This window comes from Oncorhynchus mykiss, chromosome 11, assembly GCF_057628025.1.
Source record: "Oncorhynchus mykiss isolate SJ-2025 chromosome 11, ASM5762802v1, whole genome shotgun sequence".
Classification (NCBI taxonomy): domain Eukaryota; kingdom Metazoa; phylum Chordata; class Actinopteri; order Salmoniformes; family Salmonidae; genus Oncorhynchus; species Oncorhynchus mykiss.
Genome location: NC_143032.1, coordinates 44,830,573 through 44,855,214, shown reverse-complemented (window position 1 = coordinate 44,855,214; position 24,642 = coordinate 44,830,573). Strand labels below are relative to the sequence as shown.

Here is a 24,642-nt window from a genome sequence, read left to right as displayed (position 1 = left end):
TACAGTGGAAACCTGAACAAGTTGCATTTACAACTGGAGCAGGCTAGACATTTGTGCAGGCGATTTCCAGAGACAATTCGCAACTGGGCAACTGTAACAACTAGAAAGAGCAGACGTTTGGCTTCATCTCGACAGTCAAATGTTTTTTCCTTGACATAGGAGCTGGAAGTGAGATGCATTTTGCTGAAATATAGTGCTGTAATAATATGAAATACTATACCCTTCAGCTCTTGACACAGTACATGAACAATACATTCTGGCATTTTGAGATGACAGGTGCATTTGGAAATACATTCTCATGCTTGATTGTGTCAATATTACTAAGTTGTACTTTCATGATGAACTTTATTTATTTCAGATGAGATATAATAACATAAAGCATTTCTTCTGATTAACTATTTTTGGTATTAAATCAGTGATTTGAAAAGATTTCAAAGTGAAAGCATCCCATAATAATTCCTGATGTATTGCACACTTTACTATACCATGTGGATCCCAGTAGTCATGGACTTCTGTGTCATTCACAATCATTGACAATTTTGAGTATGAAATTTCATTACTGGTCTGTTTCACCATGCAGTACCACACTCCTGTGTGACCTGTAGCGTCACACATCTCTCAGCTCCACCATCTTCCTGCGGATTTGTTTGATGTCCTTTTGCAGCTTCTCCTTGTCCAGCCGGGCTTTGGTGTCACCGATCTGCCTCAGCGAGTCTATGGCATCATGGATAGACTGGAACCCTGGCCGTCAGAGAGGTGGGGGATAAGGAGAGTCAGTCCCTACAACATGACTTACAGCCTTGCAGACTCTCCTATAGGCTCTGCCTTACTGCTGCTGCTGTGTGTTGAACATTAAGAACCTTGTCAATTATGCACTGTCCTCCCCTCTCTTTTCCCTTCCTTTCCTCTGAAGACAGAGTGAACGATTGAGGGGTCTGAAGCGCTAGCCTCGCAGCCTTATTAAAGCTGAGACTGAGGCGTGATTCATCCCTGCGTTTATTGCTAGTTTTATTTACTGAGCTGTCCCTTCGCCTTTTATCACGAGGGTTTCAGAAGCCCTGCAGAGCGAAGGCCTTAGAGCCAACATCAGCTCCTTGGGGAAATTAACTATAAACTGGAATCAGAAAATTGGCATTAGATGTCAATCCAACAACAGGCTGCCGTGCTTACGTCCACCCCATGACTTATTAACGGAGAGATGATAGGGACATAGATAACATCGCCCCAACTGCATGCTTGAAGGCTTGGTGGAAGGGCCTGTTTCAGTTTCTTTTTATGTTGTTTTCATGTCACATCGAGTGGATCGATTTGACTAGACCCTGTTTATGGAAACCCCAATAAATGAATCAATATTTCACGTTTGACTTCCCTGATGTCTCATGAAAGACGATGTTTGTCACTGCTGTAACTATGCTTCAGTGGTGTGCTCATTATCTATCTGCTCCAAAAGGCACCATTCTCAATTAGTTTCTGAGCTCAGGTGGCACTTATCAGGCCTACTTAATCAGAACAGGCCCACACAACTGTGAGGTGTGTTATTTAACTTTGCCAAAGAAATACAAGCTGAGAGCTCATTGCTAATGTAGGCCATTGGATCTAGGTCTTTAATGCACCTGCCCAGTTGTCCTATTTATCGTTCCTTCGCTGACCCCTATTGTGACAGTCATCCACACCGTATATAAGTTATATCGAATACCCAGAGTTTTTCCTGGTAAAGGTCTCCTGTCTCTGGTATTGACAGTGTTAGTGAGGGTGTGAGTAGCGACCTGACTGGTAGTCCTGTTTGATCAGCTGCAGCTCTTCCCGGAAGCTGGTCTCCAATGTGCTGATCCTACTGTGGAGTTTCCTCTTCGAGTGCTTTACCCTGTCTGCCTGGTGCTCCTGTTCCAGCTGAATCTCTGCTCTCTCCACACGGACTGACAGCAGCCTGACCTGCTCACTGAGCCTCCCATCTGCCTCCACCTGCACACACCCACACGCCTTACCATAGTCCAGCAGACAAACTGACAAACACACTAACACACACACACACATATACACATACTACCATTTTGTCCTGCAGTAGAGACCGTAGCACCTCACTGCCATGTCTGTGTGTCTGTGCTGAGCTGCTTAGCTGTTGCTCTGTCCACATCCTGAGTCTGTCTGTGTCCTCCCTCGCCTCCCTTACCACACCAGAGCTCCTGTAGGTGGAATATATATGTTATTGATGTTATATCCACATGCAACTGGGTACAGATTGTTGAGGATTGTGAACAATCATATACACCTCACAAGAGTCACCTCTGACAGTCTGGTTAAGGATGGTTTACTGAGAAATGGACCTAAACAGTTGCACAACTATCTCAATAGTCTATCTCAGATTTAGGGTGTCACTTCTTATTAACTGAGTGTGTTTCTATAGCAGGCCCTGCAGTTGGATGGGAGGAGGAGGTACCCTAAACTATGTTCTCTTGGGTAGTTATGCCAGTGACCTTCTCAGCAACAGCACACTCTTTGTTTTGTTTGGTCTGCAAGCCAAGCACTTCACTCTGCTGCACTCAAATGCTGCCTCTCCATTAGAAGTCCTGTGTTTGAGGAGTGCAAAATCCCCTTGCCACTTATTTTTCCCTGGATTGTTTGCTTTCATTTTACTCTGGCGACTCTTTCGCACTCTTACTCGTGCCATTTTTTTTGTCCATTAACGTAATGACCGAGGAAACGTTTGTGATGACCTGTCAAATGCACTTAGGTAATGGCTGAAATGAGCTCAATGAAATACATTGGCTTTTCCGTTGCATCTATAGGAGCACTGATGCTTGTTGGCGATTTAACACATTGTCTAGAGACATTTTCTACGCAATTGAAAAAAGTAATGATTTCATAGTTGTAACGTTTACAAATTAGATGCGCTGGAATATGTATTCATTTATTCATGTATGTCACGCCCTGACCTGAGTATTCTTTGTTTTCTTTATATATTTTGGTTAGGTCAGGGTGTGATGAGGGTGATGTGTGTTTTTATCTCATCTAGGGTTTTTATACTGTCTAGGGGTTTTGTAGGTTTATGGGGTTGTTATCATCTAGGTGTTTATGTAGGTCTATGGTTGCCTAGACTGGTTCTCAATTAGAGGCAGGTGTTTATCCTTGTCTCTGATTGGGAACCATATTCAGGCAGCCATCTTCTTTGGGTATTTCGTGGGTAATTGTCTATGTTATGTTGCACGTTAGCGCAGTGTTTCGTTAGCAGTCACGGTTGTGTTATCGTTTTGTTTAAGTGTTCTTTGTGTTCGTCCTGCAATAAAGAAGTATGTATTCTAACCACACTGCGCTTTGGTCTTCTCCATATGACGATCGTGACAATGTATGTAACTACACCTAGTGTATATATGTGCAATTCCACGGGCCAGCATCCTTGCGGAACGCTTTCGACACCTTGCAGAGTCCATACCCCGATGAATTGAGGCTGTCCTTACCAAAAGGGGGTACGTCTCAATATTAGGAATGTGTTCCTAATGTTTTGTTCATTCAGTGGATTTGAGCGCATTACAAGAAGAAAAGTTACATTATACAATAAATGTAATACCTGGAATTTAAAATAATAATAATTTAAAACTGAATTCCCACCAAAATGCCTGAACTTCATTCATTATTTGTCCTTGCCAGTAAAATATTTTGTGCTATACTGTAATTCAGCCATCTGATGGATTATAGTTTGGATTATCTTTATCCATTTTACAACTTGCATTCATTATAATTGTTATTTTTTACTTTTTACAACTTCAATGACTGTTGCTAGTGTGTGTGTGTGTGTGTGTGTGTGTGTGTGTGTGTGTGTGTGTGTGTGTGTGTGTGTGTGTGTGTGTGTGTGTGTGTGTGTGTGTGTGTGTGTGTGTGTGTGTGTCTGTATTTTTGTTTGTGTGTGGTTTGAAGGGGCAGGGCTGTGCAACATGATGTGCTTAAGTTATTCATTACCTGTACCTGGGGCCAGGCCATGATGGATTAGATACAGATGGATTACCTGCTTGGGTCAGATCTTAGTGTCTCTATTGTAAAAAAATAAAAATGTAAAACTGGTGGATTCAACATTGAATAATGATTTTTCCTCACCACTTATATTTGCAAAGGTAGTGCATTTCACAAGGAAAGGAGAGAGCTATCTCTTATATTGCCTATGAAAAATAAGCATGTAAGACCAAGCTTCCTTGATGTAGGGGCTTTGACCTAGTTCCTTCGTGGTGCTACTACATGATGTACTGTTATATTCAGTGGCATAGAATACAGCGTAGGTACTAGTATTCGTACCCCGTTCCCCCCATAAATAGTATGATTAAGTTGTCTCTCAACAGGCTTTTAAAGGTCATTTTCTAGGTTGTGTGTTAAATGGGGTTACTGTAAGAACACAAGACACACTTGGCCTCCAGGAGCTTGATTTGGCTGTGCAGGTCAGTCCAGCTGTTTCTCTGGCCGTGGGTCTGGTCCACCAGCAACACCTCCAGTCTGCTAACTGCCTGAGACAGCTGCACACACACACACACACACACACACACACACACACACACACACACACACACACACACACACACACACACACACACACACACACACACACACACACACACACACACACACACACACACACACACACACACACACACACACATTTGAAATACTTGATTTGAATCTACCAATCAAATGTACATTAAAAAAGGATCCAAACATTTAAAGGTCCTTGTATGCATGGACACTCCAGACAGACAGGAAGGCAGACAGACAGACGGACAGATAGACAGGCAAACAGACAGGCAGTGTAAACAGTCAACTCAGCCTCAAACCTGGCCCCTGTGTGACATACACATGAAGAGTTTATTTCCAAAACGCTATATTCCATATTCGCTATATTCTGTGTTGATGTGTGTGAAAAATATTACTGTTCTCAGATTTGTTGTTTTAATAGATTTTAGATGTGGGTTTTTTTATAAACGCTATACCTCCATTGTTTAGCTGGACATCTGCTAAGTGACAAACATTTCAAATGTAAATGTTTTACATACAGATCTCATATGACTGTATTGAATAATTATTATAATAGTTTTTTTATATATATATTGATGTCACAAATGTATCATTTGTAGAAAAAAAAATGTTATGTAGAAATGTGTTACCTTTGACTGTGTAAAACCTAGCAGTACTACTTATTTATCTGAGAGTGAGGTGGATATACTGTAGAGCAAAAAACCAACTTGATCAACATGTGCAAAATGTGCAATTCACTGGCTAGATGCAATCATAACTGAGGCTGTTTTGGGGCTCTAAAGCCTTCATGTGTTTGTCAACCCCAGGCCACAATTCACTAATACTCTCATTAGAGAATTGTGGCCTGGAGTAATATCCTCTTTCACTCTTCGTCAAACACAAAAGTCCAGCCAGTTTTTGCTACAGTCGTCATCCCTACTATGTACTGTATGTATTCAGCGAGAGGCCATGTTGGTTCCTTCAGGAAAGGAAGCTAAAATGAAAGGGAGATTCCTTTATGCATCTTGTTGTGAAGTGCTTGGTCAAGTTGAGTCTGACCTAAAAGCAGTCCAGTTGTTCAGAACCCCTAACCTTGATGTCTATCTCTCTCAGTCGCTCTCCCAGACCTGACTTGACCTCTGACACCTCCTGTTGGAGCCTGGCGATCTCCTGTGCCCTGTCGCTCACATCACCTGACAGCTTGGCAATGCTGGCATCACACCTGAGAGTGAGACAGGGAAAGAGAGATGTCTTTACCATTACAGTACAATACACTCCCACCTGGCTTGACCATCTCTGGGAAGTTTGGGTGTCAAATGAAAGCTAAGAGTCTATATTTTTGAGAAATTCAGTTATTTATACAGTACAAGTCAAAAGTTTGGACACGCCTACTCAAATCAAATCAAATCAAATCAAATTGTATTTGTCACATACACATGGTTAGCAGATGTTAATGCGAGTGTAGCGAAATGCTTGTGCTTCTAGTTCCGACAATGCAGTAATAACCAACAAGTAATCTAACTAACAATATAGTAACATTATATAAGGTAGCATTGTTTAAAGTGGCTAGTGATATATTTACATCATTTCCCATCAATTCCCATTATTAAAGTGGCTGGAGTTGAGTCAGTGTCAGTGTGTTGGCAGCAGCCACTCAATGTTAGTGGTGGCTGTTTAACAGTCTGATGGCCTTGAGATAGAAGCTGTTTTTCAGTCTCTCGGTCCCAGCTTTGATGCACCTGTACTGACCTCGCCTTCTGGATGATAGCGGGGTGAACAGGCAGTGGCTCGGGTAGTTGATGTCCTTGATGATCTTTATGGCCTTCCTGTGACATCGGGTGGTGTAGGTGTCCTGGAGGGCAGGTAGTTTGCCCCCGGTGATGCGTTGTGCAGACCTCACTACCCTCTGGAGAGCCTTACGGTTGTGGGCGGAGCAGTTGCCGTACCAGGCGGTGATACAGCCCGCCAGGATGCTCTCGATTGTGCATCTGTAGAAGTTTGTGAGTGCTTTTGGTGACAAGCCGAATTTCTTCAGCCTCCTGAGGTTGAAGAGGCGCTGCTGCGCCTTCTTCACAATGCTGTCTGTGTGAGTGGACCAATTCAGTTTGTCTGTGATGTGTATGCCGAGGAACTTAAAACTTGCTACCCTCTCCACTACTGTTCCATCGATGTGGATAGGGGGGTGTTCCCTCTGCTGTTTCCTGAAGTCCACAATCATCTCCTTAGTTTTGTTGACGTTGAGTGTGAGGTTATTTTCCTGACACCACACTCCGAGGGCCCTCACCTCCTCCCTGTAGGCCGTCTCGTCGTTGTTGGTAATCAAGCCTACCACTGTTGTGACGTCCGCAAACTTGATGATTGAGTTGGAGGCGTGCGTGGCCACGCAGTCGTGGGTGAACAGGGAGTACAGAAGAGGGCTCAGAACGCACCCTTGTGGGGCCCCAGTGTTGAGGATCAGCGGGGAGGAGATGTTGTTGCCTACTCTCACCACCTGGGGGCTCAACTCATTCAAGGGTTTTCTTTATTTGTACTATTTTCTACAGTAGAATAATAGTGAAGACCTCAAAACTATGAAATAACACACATGGAGTCATGTAGAAACAAAAAAGTGGTAAACAAATCAAAATGTATTTCATATTTGAGATTCTTCAGAGTAGCCACCCTTTGCCTTGATGGCAGCTTTTCACACTCTTGGCATTCTCTCAACCAGCTTCATGAGCTTCATCATCCTAGAATGCATTTCAATTGCTAAAAGTTAATTTGTGGAATTTCTTACCTTCTTAATACATTTGAGCCAATCAGTTGGTTGTGACAATGTACTGTAGGTTTGGTATACAGAAGATAGCCCTATTTGATAAAAGACCAAGTCCATATTATGGCAAGAATAGCTCAAACAAGCAAAGAGAAACAACACTCCATCATTACTTTAAGACATGAAGGTCAGTTAATATGGAACATTTCAAGAACTTTGACGGTTTCTTCAAGTGCAGTCGCAAAAACCATCAAGCGCTATGATGAAACAGGCTCTCATGAGGACCGCCACAGGAAAGGAAGACCCAGTTACCTCTGCTGCAGAGGATAAGTTCATTAGAATTAACTGCACCTGAGATTGCAGCCCAAATAAATGCTTCACAGAGTTCAAGTAACAGACACATCTGAACATCAACTGTTCAGAGGAGACTGCATGAATCAGGCCTTCATGGTTTTCTTCTGCAAAGAAACCACTATTTAAGGACACTAATACGAAGAAGAGACTTTCTTGAGCCAAGAAACACAAGCAATGTACATTAGACCGGTGGAAATATGTCCTTTGGTCTGATGAGTCATAATTTGAGATTTTTGGTTCCAACCACCGTGTCTTTGTGAGACGCAGAGTAAGTGAACGGATGTTCTCCGCATGTGTAGTTCCACCGTGAAGCATGGAGGAGGAGGTGTGATGTGTAGGGGTCCTTAGCTGGTGACCCTGTCTGTGATTTATTTAGAATTCAAGACACATTTAACCAGCAAGTTAATAACCTGTTAATTCATATGCCTTGCGACAGTGATATATAGGCCTAAAGCCCGAGACAATAAGACAGTGGCAGAATAAATTCAACCACACCTTTGATTTATCACAAAACCAGATAGCAACCTCTGTCAAGTGAAGTCCACAAAGCATATTGCATGTATAGTAACAGACAGTTAGTTACATGACCTACAATATGGTCAGGCAAATGAATGTTTCTGCCATTTTTAGACCACTGAACAACTATTGATTTAAAACAACAAAGAGGTACCGCAAGTCACAAAATAAATATGAACTGCCTCCACTATTCCAGCAACATTTCAACATCAAATCAGCTCTGCTTAGTCTAATAGAGTGACAACTAAAAGATACCAAACACAATTTAGTCCAATCAACGTAAGCTAAATATGATGTGGCTGTTTATGGTTCTGATTTCTGCGTGCGTGTGTGTGCCTGCGCATTCCTGCAAATTTATCTGTTGACTCACCCTACATGTAGAGAAACACCAATGTCATCCTCCTCTCTTTCATGTTGACGAAACGGTCTATCACTGTGATTCAGTACGCTCTTTTATTTTTTGTTGTTCTAGGCTACCTGGCTAAAAAATCTTGCTCGCTAGCCTAACTCCACTCCTGCAGTACTCTCTACCTCTCTCTGTGTGTGTGTGTGTGTGTGTGTGTGTGTGTGTGTGTGTGTGTGTGTGTGTGTGTGTGTGTGTGTGTGTGTGTGTGTGTGTGTGTGTGTGTGTGTGTGTGTGTGTGTGTGTGTGTGTGTGTGTGTGTGTGTGTGTGTGTGTGTGTGTGTGTGTGTGTGTGTGTGTGTGTGTGGACAGGTGTGCTGGAGTCAGAGCATATCGCCACCAGCAGCAACATGTTCCATAATCAGGACCTCTACAAATACTCAGCCCTGCCACTTCCACGCTGCCAGATCGTAACCTCTGCTCAGTCAGTCTACGTTTCGAGCCGGTTGTTACTGTTCAGATCCTGTTGTGCCTGTTTCCCTGCCTGACACTGTTTTCCTCTCCGCTACAGTTCTGCCCTCTCTGGTCCCTGTCTCCTGTCCCACGTCTCGTCATCCTGCTACTCTGTCCTGGATTCCCCACTCTACTACTCCCTTGGATTCCCCTCCGGACCTGCTTACCCTGTCTCAACCCCTCTCGCTCCAGCCTAATCCTCAGCACCTGGTTTCCAGCAACCCGCCCGAGCTTCCCAAGACCTGCACTCAATCTTCCCCCTGTGTTCCAATAAATACCTTGGTTACGTCATCCCCGTCTCCTCATCTGAGTCTGCTCTTGGGTTCCCTTGTTCCACTCCGCATAACGGTTTGCTAGTTAACATTAGCCATCTACTTCTTGCTACATATTGAACTTCCATCCTCTCAGGCCAGGGGCACAACAATGTATGAATCAATGGTTGGATCAGAATCGCAGTTATAATCATTGGCCAGTACGGAGAATTAAGTAAAACCACAAGTCCAAATCCCTATCTCCATCCATGGCTAATTTAGGAAAGGGCCAATTTTAGATAGCTGGCTAGCCACTAGAGGACAACAACAAAACAAGATGCAACAATTCAAGTTTCTCTGTCAATGACATATGCTCTCAATGGGATTTGATAGTAGTGACACCAAATCCAAGCTGGCTTCCCTTGACACTTTTTTTTGGTGTGCCAGGACCATTCACAGTTGAGCTCACTCAGTTTAGCTCAACCCTGATTGGGCAATTTTGTATTATTTTTGTCAAGGAAGGTCAGATGCTTGCTGGCTTCCCTTGTTTTAAATGCTACAGGCGGCAACAATGTCAGAGAAAGCAGACAAGGTGGACTGATCCAAGATGGCGGATTGAACAAGATGTAGATCACCTCAAGATAAAAAAGTAAAATTCAATATCATTAAGTTAGACTAAATTTTAGCACTTCACAAACTGGTTGGTAATAACCTTCAATCTGGATAACAACACAAAACAAATCATAAGACTAGAGAAATGTATCAACAATATTACAAAAACAAGTAACACCCAAACATGGAGAGTAAAACAGGGGAACCAATCTCAAAACAAAAACAAAACCCGTCTTGAACGTGTACACCATTTCGTACAGAGAGGGCAAGGTTATGAACGCCCAATCGTTGCCAAATTTGCTTTCATTAAAGATAAAATAATGGTTAAAAGCCAGAGTAAAAGACTTGCTGGCACGAAAATAGGAATGCTCAGTTCCCGAAAGAAATGGCAGAACGTTGCAAAGTTCTGAAAGCAATCTTCAAGGAAAATAGATTGAAAGGGAAATACATAACTCTCGTAGTCGATGAACTGTATATTGATAACCAAATGTTCAGAGACACAAAGACTACTCCATGGCTATTCTAAAAATGACAACGTTCGCATAGAGGAGGCGAATAATGGAACACACAATACTATCCATGTTAGGGATTGTAATAGTGCAAAAAAAATAGATAGAAAAGCAATCTTCAAATATAACTAATTGGAACACAAAAGTACTAATTCAACATGGTGTAGATAAACACAGCAGGCAGAAGGCACAGTATGTGGGTATGTGAGGATGTATTGTGATGGAAGGTGTTGTGTGTTTTTTGGTGCTTGGGAAAGTGTGGCGTTAAGTGAGTGAGAAAGAAAATGGTATGTACGTACAGTATGTATTGTTGGGGGGGGGGGGGGGGTTGTGAGAGAGCTTTCAATTTTGTGCAGATGAGGGATATACATTTTATAATGAATTATACATCTCATTTACTTATTTATTGTCCAATCATGCTGGAACTGCATTTTAAAATAAATTATACATTTTATTTATTTATTTACCCTGATAGGTTTTTTAAATAAATGATACATCTAATTTATTTATTTATGGTCCTATCTTGATGGGACGGTCAACAACCCTATACGCTAGACACCAACCTGAATGACTCAGACACTAAAGAGATGTCCTTATCTGTTTTATGGGCCTGCTGTAAGCTGCCTGTATGCAGCCAAAATGCAATCAGAGACCTTCTAGAGCAGCACCGCCCCCTCAAGATTCTAAGCCTGCCTGGCAGGGTTGGTCCTGCAAAGCCAAAGCCCCCTGATGGTGGGGATGGGGATTCCGGTGGGGTTCCCCCACCCAGGCAGTGACAGTGCTGGGAACACTAGCTGTAGTAACCCCCATGGGGAGGGGGTCACACTGACATTCAGAGAGGGGGCATATTATTGTGGCCCTGGTGGCACAAAATCATCAAAGGTCTGACTGCATGGAGATGCTTGGGATTATGGTCACAACGGGGGACCATGTGTGGGTGTTTCAGGGGAAGTATATCTGACCTCCATCATCTAGGACGTGACAATGGTTAATTAAATCTCCCCATTCCTGCCCATTTTTGTTCAATTTTGCAGGTCTTCTCATACAGCTGCATCTGTATATGCATTTGTAAATGTGTGTGTGTGTGTGTGTGTGTGTGTGTGTGTGTGTGTGTGTGTGTGTGTGTGTGTGTGTGTGTGTGTGTGTGTGTGTGTGTGTGTGTGTGTGTGTGTGTGTGTGTGTGAAGGTGTGTGTGTGAAGGTGTGTGTATGTATCCCACAACTTGCGAGGGAGTAAAAGATGTTAGGGCCAATATAGGATGAATCACAGTAATTGTTTGCTAAAATAATAATTGCTGGCCAAAATTGTAATGTTCGTAATGGCAATACTTTTAAGAGGTAACAATCCTTTGCGTAAACTGCCTACATTACGACAAATATTAATTGATAATTATGGAAATGAAGATAAACAGGATTTTTAAAATAGATATATATTTTTTAATAGCTATATATAATACAAATTGAGGTGAGTGCGATGGATCTGCTTCTGTTCTGTGGGTGGCACTATGTGCTCTTTTTGAAGGATGGGTCCCGGATGGGTCCCTCTTCACTGTTGACGTTGAGACTGGTGTTTTGCGGGTACTATTTAATGAAGCTGCCAGTTGTGACTAGTGTCTGTTTCTCAAACTAGACACTAAAATGTAATTGTACTCTTGCTCAGTTGTGCAACAGGGCTTCCCACTCCTCTTTCTATTCTGGTTAGTGCCAGTTTGCGCTGTTCTGTGAATGGAGTAGTACACGAGAAGAACGAGATCTTCAGTGTCTTGGCAATTTCTCGCATTGAATAGACTGATGAATTTCAGAAGAAAGGTCTTTGTTTGCTGATGCTCCAGATACTCAACTGGTCTAAAGAAGGACAGTTGTATTGCTTCTTTAATCAGAGCATCAGTTTTCAGCTGTGCTAACATAATTGCAAAAGGGTTTTCTAATGATCAATTAGCCTTTTAAAATGATCAACTTGAATTAGCTAACACAACCTTTGAATGGTGTATTGGAACACAGGAGTGATGGTTGCTGATAATGGGCCTCTGTACGCCTGTGTAGATATTCCATAAAAAAAAATTGTCATTTACAACATTAACAATGTCTACACTGTATTTCTGATCAATTTGATGTTATTTTAATGGACAATAAATGTTATTTTCTTTTAAAAAAAAGGACATTTCTAAGTGAGCCCAAACCTTTGAATGGTGTATATATTTATAGATATATTTACAAAAAGTATATATGGGGATTGGAAATTATGCAGACAATTACATTGAAAAAACTGTCATACTTGTTTGGGACAGACAGCATCAGATAGATGGCACTGTTTCCTTTGCTCGGATGCTTTCTCCTGTGTGATACATTCAGCGTCTTGCAAATCGATGGCCTCCATGAATACATGCCACTGAAAGTCTATGTTTCAGTAAAGTAATAATAAGTTCAGTAAAGTTCAGTACAGTCCTGTGCTGTACTCTACAGTAGAGTAGAGTAGAGGATAATAGAGTTAGTACAGTAGAGCACACTATGGTACTGTATTGTATTGAACGATACTCTACTGTACTCCACTCTACTATTCTGTACTATTCTGTACTATCCTCTACTGAGCTGTACTTTGATGTCCAAACTTGTGTGAACTATAGACGTCTACGATTGGTTCAGATTTGGTCCGGTGCGGACCAACCAATTCTGGTATTTTGTGGGCGGAGTTCAGTAAAATCATAGCCAGTGTGTAGAATAATACTCAAATATGCAAATGCATATTTCATAATATGCATATTTCATGTTTTGAATACACATTTCAGAATGGATAACCCCAAGTCTTTCACCATGCGACAGATAATAATCAACAACGGACTCAAACGGACTCACAGCAGCTCCTTTACAGTAAATCAAATCAAATCAAATTTTATTTGTCACATACACATGGTTAGCAGATGTTAATGCGAGTGTAGCGAAATGCTTGTGCTTCTAGTTCCGACAATGCAGTAATAACCAACAAGTAATCTAACTAACAATTCCAAAACTACTGTCTTCTACACAGTGTAAGGGGATAAAGAATATGTACATAAAGATATATGAATGAGTGATGGTACAGAGCAGCATAGGCAAGATACAGTAGATGGTATCGAGTACAGTATATACATATGAGATGAGTATGTAAACAAAGTGGCATAGTTAAAGTGGCTAGTGATACATGTATTACAAAAGGATGCAGTAGATGATATAGAGTACAGTATATACATATACATATGAGATGAGTAATGTAGGGTATGTAAACATTATATTAGGTAGCATTGTTTAAAGTGGCTAGTGATATATTTTACATCATTTCCCATCAATTCCCATTATTAAAGTGGCTGGAGTTGAGTCAGTGTGTTGGCAGCAGCCACTCAATGTTAGTGATGGCTGTTTAACAGTCTGATGGCCTTGAGATAGAAGCTGTTTTTCAGTCTCTCGGTCCCAGCTTTGATGCACCTGTACTGACCTCACCTTCTGGATGATAGTGGGGTGAACAGGCAGTGGCTCGGGTGGTTGTTGTCCTTGATGATCTTTATGGCCTTCCTGTAACATTGGGTGGTGTAGGTGTCCTGGAGGGCAGGTAGTTTGCCCCCGGTGATGCGTTGTGCAGACCTCACTACCCTCTGGAGAGCCTTACGGTTGTGGGCGGAGCAGTTGCCGTACCAGGCGGTGATACAGCCCGCCAGGATGCTCTCGATTGTGCATCTGTAGAAGTTTGTGAGTGCTTTTGGTGACAAGCCGAATTTCTTCAGCCTCCTGAGGTTGAAGAGGCGCTGCTGCGCCTTCTTCACAATGCTGTCTGTCTGAGTGGACCAATTCAGTTTGTCTGTGATGTGTATGCCGAGGAACTTAAAACTTACTACCCTCTCCACTACTGTTCCATCGATGTGGATAGGGGGGTGTTCCCTCTGCTGTTTCCTGAAGTCCACAATCATCTCCTTAGTTTTGTTGACGTTGAGTGTGAGGTTATTTTCCTGACACCACACTCCGAGGGCCCTCACCTCCTCCCTGTAGGCCGTCTCGTCGTTGTTGGTAATCAAGCCTACCACTGTTGTGTCGTCCGCAAACTTGATGATTGAGTTGGAGGCGTGCGTGGCCACGCAGTCGTGGGTGAACAGGGAGTACAGAAGAGGGCTCAGAACGCACCCTTGTGGGGCCCCAGTGTTGAGGATCAGCGGGGTGGAGATGTTGTTGCCTACCCTCACCACCTGGGGGCGGCCCGTCAGGAAGTCCAGTACCCAGTTGCACAGGGCGGGGTCGAGACCCAGGGTCTCGAGCTTGATGACGAGCTTGGAGGGTATTATGGTGTTGAATGCCGAGCTGTAGTCGATGAACAGCATTCTCACATAGGTATTCCTCTTGTCCAGATGGGTTAGGGCAGTGTGCAGTGTGGTTGAGATTGCATCGTCTGTGGACCTATTTGGGCGGTAAGCAAATTGGAGTGGGTCTAGGGTGTCAGGTAGGGTGGAGGTGATATGGTCCTTGACTAGTCTCTCAAAGCACTTCATGATGACGGAAGTGAGTGCTACGGGTCGGTAGTCGTTTAGCTCAGTTACCTTAGCTTTCTTGGGAACAGGAACAATGGTGGCCCACATGGAAGCATGTGGGAACAGCAGACTGGTATAGGGATTGATTGAATATGTCCGTAAACACACCGGCCAGCTGGTCTGCGCATGCTCTGAGGGCGCGGCTGGGGATGCCGTCTGGGCCTGCAGCCTTGCGAGGGTTGACACGTTTAAATGTTTTACTCACCTCGGCTGCAGTGAAGGAGAGTCCGCATGTTTTCGTTGCAGGCCGTGTCAGTGGCACTGTATTGTCCTCAAAGCGGGCAAAAAAGTTATTTAGTCTGCCTGGGAGCAAGACATCCTGGTCCGTGACTGGGCTGGTTTTCTTCTTGTAGTCCGTGATTGACTGTAGACCCTGCCACATACCTCGTGTCTGAGCCGTTGAATTGAGATTCTACTTTGTCTCTATACTGACGCTTAGCTTGTTTGATAGCCTTGCGGAGGGAATAGCTGCACTGTTTGTATTCGGTCATGTTACCAGTCACCTTGCCCTGATTAAAAGCAGTGGTTCGCGCTTTCAGTTTCACGCAAATGCTGCCATCAATCCACAGTTTCTGGTTAGGTAATGTTTTAATCGTTGCTATGGGAACGACATCTTCAACGCACATTCTAATGAACTCGCACACCGAATCAGCGTATTCGTCAATGTTGTTATCTGACGCAATACGAAACATATCCCAGTCCACGTGATGGAAGCAGTCTTGGAGTGTGGAATCAGCTTGGTCGGACCAGCGTTGGACAGACCTCAGCGTGGGAGCTTCTTGTTTTAGTTTCTGTCTGTAGGCAGGGATTAGCAAAATGAAGTCATGGTCAGCTTTTCCGAAAGGAGGGCGGGGCAGGGCCTTATATGCGTCGCGGAAGTTAGAATAACAATGATCCAAGGTTCTTCCAGCTCTGGTTGCGCAATCGATATGCTGATACAATTTAGGGAGTTGTTTTCAGACTAGCCTTGTTAAAATCCACAGCTATAATGAATGCAGCCTCAGGATGTATGGATTCCAGTTTGCAAAGAGTCAAATAAAGTTCGTTCAGAGCCATCGATGTGTCTGCTTGGGGTGGAATATATACGGCTGTGATTATAATCGAAGAGAATTCTCTTGGTAGATAATGCGGTCGACATTTGATTGTGAGGAATTCTAAATCAGGTGAACAGAAGGATTTGAGTTCCTGTATGTTTCTGTGATCACACCACGTCTCGTTAGCCATAAGGCATACGCCCCCGCCCCTCTTCTTACCAGAAATATGTTTGTTTCTGTCGGCGCGATGCGTGGAGAAACCCGCTGGCTGCACCACCTCCGATAGCGTCTCTCCAGTGAGCCATGTTTCCGTGAAGCAAAGAACGTTACAGTCTCTGATGTCCCTCTGGAATGCTACCCTTGCTCGGATTTCATCAGCCTTGTTGTCAAGAGACTGGACATTGGCGAGAAGAATGCTAGGGAGTGGTGCACGATGTGCCCGTCTCCGGAGTCTGACCAGAAGACCGCCTCGTTTCCCTCTTTTACGGAGTCGTTTTTTGGGGTCGATGGCTGGGATCCATTCCGTTGTCCTGGTTGAAAGGCAGAACACAGAATCCGCTTCGCGAAAATCATATTCTTGGTTGTACTGATGGTGAGTTGACGCTGATCTTATATTCAGTAGTTCTTCTCGACTGTATGTAATGAAACCTAAGATGACCTGGGGTACTAATGTAAGAAATAACACGTAAAAAAACAAAAAACTGCATAGTTTCCTAGGAACACGAAGCGAGGCGGCCATCTCTGTCGGCGCCATGGCAACCACCACAGTAGTGTCTGACTCAGTGAAGGCTCCTCAGAGGAGGAAGGGAGGGACCATCCATCCACCTCAGTGAATTTAATAAAAATAACAATTGTGAAACATAAAAAAGTTCTCTTTTTTAGATAAAACTATACTAAATATATTCACGTCACCAAATAATTGATTTAATCACACTGTTTTGCAATGAAGGTCTACAGTAGCCTCAACAGCACTTTGTAGGGTAGCACCATGGTGTAGCCAAAGGACAGCTAGGACAGCTAGTTTCCATTGTCCTCTGGGTACATTGACTACAATACAAAAGGAGCCTTGTGGTTACTTCCACAGTAAATATGACAACTTCCAGAGTACGTCCTCCAACCTATTAGACCTTTCAGCATGAACTGACATGCTCTCCACCCAATCAAAAGATCAGAGAATGAATCTAGTAAAAACGGGGATAAACATATCTGAATTTCTCCAATAGAAACTCTAGTTTGCAACTGTTAGACTAATGACTACAGATCCCTAGATCAGCTAGATACAGAACCCTAGACCAGCTAGATGCAGGCAAGATTGTGCAGGGCGGTTTTGAATATGTCAATGTCTGTCACCTTGATCACTCAAATTTCTCTTGACCTGTACACCTATGTTGTAAACGTTCATTCATAGGCTAGGTTATAGCAACCTCATGATGGGTACAGGAAGAATCAATGAATGAATCAATCAATGTTACATTGACTGAGGTGAATGTATTATGACTGACAGTCATCCAATATGCCGTAATAGAAATAGAATGTCATTCTCATTAAAAAAATTATCGTTCTCTTCATGTTAAACGGCACCGACCACCACTGGTCTGACTGCACTGTATAGCTCTATGGTTCTTTAATTGATCTGGTCCAGTGGTTCCCTACCTTTTTTTTTTACAGTTACTGTACTACCAACTGAATTTTGCTCTGTCTGGAGTACATCTGAACTACCCCCTCATGTACATTTTACCAGTAGGCAAGGTCGAATCCCCGAGCTGACAAGGTACAAATCTGTCGTTCTGTTCTGTCATTGAAAACAAGGATTTGTTCTTAACTGACCTGCCTAGTTAAATAAACGGTCAATGCCTTTTATCAACACAAACAGAGCTTCAGTTAAATGTATTGTGTCATCACCTACTGTAGCTTCCCCTTTGCTCTGTTACAAAGCACAATGTGGAGAGCAACAATGTATCATGATACCTTTTACTGGTACTCTACACTTAGTTTTACTTGTTTACAAGAACAGCAGACAACCTGATTATTAATGAATTGCCCAAAAGCGGTAAATCGTTCAAGTTGGAGAGCTTTAGACAACCTTGGTAGACACTAAATCAACACAGCACTGAGCAGCCACTTCTCTCCCTCCCTTGACTGTCCTCCCCAACCTCCATGCATGACGCCATCTATATTCTAGACTGGGCTAACCTGCTGTGACCCACACACGGATCCTCATTTCCTATCAGAGAGATTCATCTGACCAGCCTGGAACTCATATATTCCTCCTGATTACAAATCTATATTCACACCTCTCTGTTTGGATTGCCAGATTTTGATAGCAGATATGGAATTCCAGATGATCAATCAAATATGATGAAGGGAGATGCTTCATAGCATTTTTTCTACTTGGACGAGTATCAAATACACAAACACACTCAACACACGCACGCGCGGACACACACACACACACACACACTTCTAAGGATGGGAGCTATATAATTTCCATAATGCAAATTGTAAAGTTCTGCTTTGCCAGGTATGGATATTAAACAGACTTTCATGCAACCCATCATAACACTAATGAGTGTTATTGTTTGTGTGAGTGTGTGAGAGACAGTGACTCAGTTATGGTAAATGCATACCTGGCCACCCTGCCCCTGAGGTCACCAAAACCAGCCAGGTTTTTGTGATCCAGACTCTGCATAGCAAAAGAGGTCCCAGAGGTGACACTGTCCCGCTGGGCTATCTGACTCTTCAGAACCTGCGGGGAGAACAGATCGAGGCACTGTCAGGTGGTATCGGCCTGTTGCTAGAGATCATCATCGCTCACGCACTTACTCTCCTCTTGCATGGACAATCACTCGCAGAACCATTCAAATGAGTTGAGCTCCACTCACCCTATATCACACGACTGTGCCCTGGCAGATAAACCAAAAGAATATTGAGCTCCTGTGCGACAGGTGTATTAAACGTTATCACACCTCGTTTTCCATGTAGAGGAGTAAAATCCTGGCTCTGCCTATTGCTTCTCTCGCTCTCTCACACACACTAATTACCTCATCATTTATCGTTTTCATTTCAGATGCAGTAACCGTGAATGGCGAACATTTTGTCAAAATAAATACCCACATTTTGCCATGTCCCCTTGTGTTTGTGAGGTCATTGCTGTGGAGGAAAATATGACTCCAGACACAGATCTATTTGATCTATCTATTTCATGCGCCACTGTTATTACGCAATCCCTCTTTTAAGTGGCCCTGTTGGCAACCGTTCCAGAAGTCGTTGAGGTTTATTGGATGTCGTTAAAATTTCTGCTTACTTATGAGGAATACGCCATGAGCCTGAATGAGATTCAGTGAGGCTTTGCTCAGTGCAGCATAATCAAATCAGCCTGATCTGGCAGAGAGAGAAAGAGAGAGACTCACACAGAGACACTCACAGATGTAGGATCTTAATTTGAGCCAGTTTTCTACAGCAGTAAAACAATCCTGCAGCAACAGGACATTTGAATTTTTGGACATTTTTGTAGGGTTGATACATTTTACGTTAGGGCAAATCAAGTTTGTGGAAAGTGGAAATTACAAACTTTAGAAGCCTTTTTTAAAACACAAATACACCTAAAGGTTTGCATTCCCAGCAACAAAGGGTGATCAAATTAAGATCCTACGTCTGTAACACTCTCTCGTCACTCTGACCTCGCGCTCCTATACTCACCGCTCTCAGGTTTTCTACACTACCATATGTATTAAATGTACTCCTTCCATTGTTTATTTATTTTCTGTTATGCTCTTGTGTCTTGTGCATTTAGATTTTGATTGAACTTATCGACACAGTACAGCAATACCACACATACAAGTTATGGTCATGATTATGATGAACATGATTACATGAACCAGTTTTGTAGTTCTCTATGTGCTGTATACTGGCTGTTACCATGTCAACTGAAAACAGAACACATGTATATATGTCCTGTATGTGTGCTACATGATGACAACAATGGAGAGAGACACGTGATGCTACAGGCCACCACCTGTATGTCAGTGCTGAGCTGTTTGACGATGTGCGTGATGGTGTGGATGTGGCTCTCCAGCAGCCTGCGAGAGGAGGTCTCTGACTGGACAGAGCCCTGGGTGAAGTGCAGACTGGCCACCACCTCCTCCTTGATCCTGAACGCCTGCTCAAGCAGCACGCTCATCGTACGCTCCTGATTGGTCAGACGGCCTTCTATGACATCAGACCTTGGGGAAAAGGAGGAAGATTTAGATTCCTCTGGTAGCACTTGATGTGCATGCTGCCGTTTTGGTTTGGGTTTGACATAGTATTGTGCTACGACCAGTTATGTGTCTTACTAATGTGATTAATCTGTGTCTGATGAAGCTACAGATGTATGATCTTCATTTTGTCACTGTTTTGCTGCTGAGAATTTTCCTGCACAGCAGTAAATGCAAACATGTAGTGTATTGGAGGTTAAAAAGGCTTCTGAAGTTTATAATTTCCACTTCAACATTTCAGACTTGATTTTCCTTAACAAAACACGTATCAACCCCTACCGAAGATATCCACTAATCCACATAATAATTCACATTTCCTGTTGTTGCAGGATTAGTTTCCTGCTGTAGCAACCTGGCTCAAATTAAGATCCTACATCTGTAAACTGTAAGGCTGCTTGCTTTCTTCAAACAATGAGATTACCCTGTAGCATTGCATGGAGATATGTATATCAACAGATCTGACTTGGTTGACATTGCACCTAGGCAGAGAAAATCAAGGCAAATTCAGTCTACCCTCCAAGAGGATTAGAAACACCTCTGTCAAATCTGAAACATCCATGGGAAAGCTGCATGGCACTGGGTTTGTTACCGTATCCTCGGGCCTTTCACAAATCATATTTCTCATTGACTAGGTCTCTGTGGGTTTTCTGACGCACTATGGTGCAAACTCAATGTCTCCACTGCACTGATTGAATGAGGGTTGCTAATGAAAGGAAATGTGAGACTTTTTGAAGGTCAGTTTTGAAACACTTTCGGGAAAAGTATTCAGACTCCATCCTGTTTTTCACATTTTGTTACGTTACAGCCTTATTAAAACATGTATTCGATTTTTCCCCCCCATCATCAATCTACACACAATACCCTATAATGACAAAGCAAAATCAGGTTTAGGCATTTTTTTGCATTTATTAAAAATGAAAAAACATTATTTTCACACAAGTATTCAAACCCTTCAGTACTTTGTTGAAGCACCTTTGTTCGATCGGGTTCAAGTCCAGGCCCTGGCTGGGCCAATCAAGGACATTCAGAGACTTGTCCAGAAGCTACTCCTGTGTTGTCTTGGCTGTGTGCTTAGGGTCGTTGTCCTGTTGGAAGGTGAACCTTCGGCTCAGTCTGAGGTCCTGAGCCCTCTGGATCCGGATTTCATCAAGGATCTCTCTATACTTTGCTCCGTTCATCTTTCCCTCAATCCTGACTAGTCTCCCAATCCCTGCCACTGAAAACATCCCCACAACATGATTCTGCCACCACCATGCTTCACCGTAGGGGTGGTGCCAGGTTTCCTCCAGACATGACGCTTTGCATTGACGCCAAAGAGTTCAATCTTGGTTTCATCAGACCAGATAATCTTGTTTTTCATGGTCTGAGAGTCCTTTAGGTGCCTTTTGGCAAACTCCAAGCGGGATGTCATGTGCCTTTTACAGAGGAGTGGCTTCCGTCACCTCCCTGACCAAGGCCCTTCTCCCCCGATTGCTCAGTTTGGCCGGGTTGCCGGCTCTAAGAAGAGTCTTGGTGGTTCCAAACTTCTTCCATTTAAGAATGATGGAGGCCACTGTGCTCTTGGGGACGTTCAATGCTGCAGAAATGTTTTGGTACCCTTCCCCAGATCTGTGCCTCAACACAATCCTGTCCCTGAGCTCTTCGGCCAATTCCTTCCACCTCATGGCTCTGTTTTTGCTCTGACATACATTGTCAACTGTGGGACCTTATATAGACAGGTGTGTGCCTTTCCAAATCATGCCTAATCAATTGAATTTACCACAGGTAGAAACATCTCAAGGATGATCAATGGAAACACAATGCACATGAGCTCAATTTTGAGTCTCATAGCAAAGGGTCTGAATACAGATGTAAATGTGTTATTTCTGTTTTTACATTTTCAAACATTTCTAAAAACCTGTTTTCGGTTTGTCATTATGGGGTATTGTGCGTAGATTGATGAGGATTTGTGTTGCATTAATCATAAAAAAACAAGCCTGTAATGTCATAAGAAAATGTGGAGAAAGGAAAGGGGTCTGAATACTTCACGAATGCGCTGTAGGTATAACTCACTTGTCATAAGGCTCGTACGGCTGTGACATGATTCCTCTTCATAACAGTTTTCTGATTCCCTGAAAAGAAGATAGAACATTTTGTTAAGCATGCAAAACAGCTTTCACCTTGACAGATAACACAAATTCCATTCGCTGTTACAGTAAATGGAAATTGGGTCACGGGAGGTTGCTCTTCAATTCAAACACAAAGATACAAGTCATGTTATTTCCATTAGCCTTATCTCAACTCCCTTACGTAACATCATACTTATTAACCAGTCTGAGAAGTCCATTGTCCTCTGTAGTATATCATTTTATTACGTTTTATTCATCAAGTAAACTAACAAAAGAAAATGCAGGATACTTACAAACCAATGTCTGGTCTACAGTGTGTTGTGCATAATGTGTTTGTTTTGTTCACTTGGTTACTGCAGTAAAGCTGAATGGGGTTTGCCAGTGTGGACTTGGCAACGTGATAATGAGGGTTGATGTTGTGTTAGTGCTGAGCTCAGCAAGCAAAGCATCTTTACTTCCTCCATTACTTTAGTGGCTAAAGTATAGTCATTTTCGCTAAAGAGTGTGATAATTGCCAGTGTTTGTGTCGTGGTAGACCAACAATACTTTTCAACATGGATTTTTATTGAGGCTGGATTGTTCCGGGGTGTTTATTTCACAGCAATTCAATTTGGATATGTATTCTGTCTGTTGGCGCTCAACTATGGCAATCTCCTTCACTGAAAACTGCTGCTCTAGCAGAGCCTCGTTAACATCTGTAAAAAGCCAATTACACATTTACAAACCTGTGCTTAAAATGTCCCTTTCCCAGACCAAATGTTAATATCTACTCAGAGGAAATAATTTTAATTGCCCCAGCTGAAATGCTAGTGATTACATTAAGTGATTAAATTGGAACATTCTTATTTGAAGATAACTTTCTTCTGCCCATATAATTATCTCATAGAGAAAGGGATTAGATTAGCATACAAACCCGTCCCTAAACCCAGTCAAACACCTCTGGGCCATGGCAGAAAGGTCTAGTGGAAGATGGTTTCAACACCAGTACATGCAACACTCCCCAGTGCATATTTAAAAGCTGACCTCGTGTCTCATTCCCTTGCCCTCCAATCGATTCCATGCTGATTAAAGTAAGACGACTAGCGCTGTGATTGATTTAGCCTATCCTCCAAATTAATCCGTCTAAGAGCTCCTCTTAATCCAATATATTTTTTTATTGGGCTGTACTTTTTTTTTCAACATTCTCTTGAATTATTTACCCCTTTCCAAGTCTAAATTACTCTGTTGAAAAAATACCTACCTTCCTGAGTGATTTTTTTCCCCTTCTCATTTACCCTATACATATGTATGTTACCAGGGTGGAGGTACTGTACATCTATTCAGTGAATTACAGTAGCCATGTAATATGGAACTGAGCTTATTTGTCTGTTTGAATGAATTGCTTGTGAGCTCTGATTGGTTGCAGTTGTGACCATGAATAATGCACCTCCACCTGTTTCCTTAAAGATGGTGGTTCATTTTCCAGAGGGACAGAGGGAAACACGGGGACTGAGCTGCTATTGTCTCCAAGTCCCTGCACCGTCCATAGTCTGAGAAACAACATTTACATGTGACTTGTAGTTGTTCATTTAGACGTGGAGTTTGGATTAAGTACTTGGGGTGTGTTTGACTTTCAGGTGTCATGAGTTGCTTCATGAATGGATTGTGAGAGGGGTGGATAGGTAGAGTGCTTTAGCAGTTTATCAGATCATCTTATAGGGATCATGACCTACAGAAATGTACATCCTGGTCCTTGGCCTGTCAGACCGCACCATATACAATATTCATGCTCACAATCCCCATTTTGATGCCATCATCTAGGTGTAATGGCAATGGGTTTGTGTGTGTGTGTGTGCCTAAACTAGGCCTAAGCTTGTCTCCTTTAATATTACTTTTTTGAATATGAATATCATACAGTGGACGCCTATGCATTTATCGCTCAAATCTCCGACAGCTGAACCATGAGATAGACAACTATTGTTTTAGGAAAGTAAAAACCAATAAAACAATAAACTATAACGTTTTTAATAGGCTACACATCGAAACACATTTGGGGTAATTTGTTATACCCGGTTATTAATAACACGTAATTATGGATCATGGATCAATATGGCTTGTTTGTTGACGGCGCTGGCAGCGCCCAGTAGGTTTCTTTCTCTCTCTCTTTCTCTCGGATCCAAACCAGCATGCGTCTGTTTTCCACTGTCCTCGGGTCCATTCTGAACGGGTCTCTGTCTCATTTTTATTTATTTATGCATATCGGGTCAAGTGGGAAAGCCGCAGATCCAACTTTTTGGACCCGTGAAGACCTCTAGTCCTGAGTCCTGCTTTCTCTCCTTACATCAGACAATCCCACAGGATTACACTGTCAG

At 42.7% G+C, this 24,642-nt stretch overlaps 1 protein-coding gene across 1 annotated transcript; it reads right to left on the bottom strand.

Moving 5' to 3' along the window:
• Window positions 1-325: 325 nt before the first annotated feature.
• On the bottom strand, window positions 326-22,649 carry fam81b (family with sequence similarity 81 member B). Its single transcript, XM_021620910.3, has 9 exons — window positions 22,585-22,649; window positions 22,236-22,294; window positions 19,943-20,150; window positions 18,555-18,673; window positions 5,587-5,716; window positions 4,393-4,499; window positions 2,048-2,183; window positions 1,767-1,962; window positions 326-741 (listed from the first exon to the last, which is right to left on the bottom strand). The coding sequence occupies exons 2-9, from the start codon at window positions 22,262-22,264 to the stop codon at window positions 608-610; spliced, it is 1,059 nt and encodes a 352-aa protein (XP_021476585.1). The 5' UTR covers window positions 22,265-22,294; window positions 22,585-22,649; the 3' UTR covers window positions 326-607.
• Window positions 22,650-24,642: the final 1,993 nt, after the last annotated feature.

What these genes read in the sequence shown, in the direction of transcription:
- fam81b (XM_021620910.3), bottom strand. Translation starts at nt 22,264, where the DNA reads ATGTCACAGCCGTACGAGCCTTATGACAA. An exon ending in TGAGAGAGATAGACATCAAG is followed by an intron (nt 4,500 to 5,586) that starts GTTAGGGGTTCT and finishes GTGTGTGTGCAG; the next exon opens with CTGTCTCAGGCAGTTAGCAG. An exon ending in ATCAAGCTCCTGGAGGCCAA is followed by an intron (nt 2,184 to 4,392) that starts GTGTGTCTTGTG and finishes TTCCACCTACAG; the next exon opens with GAGCTCTGGTGTGGTAAGGG.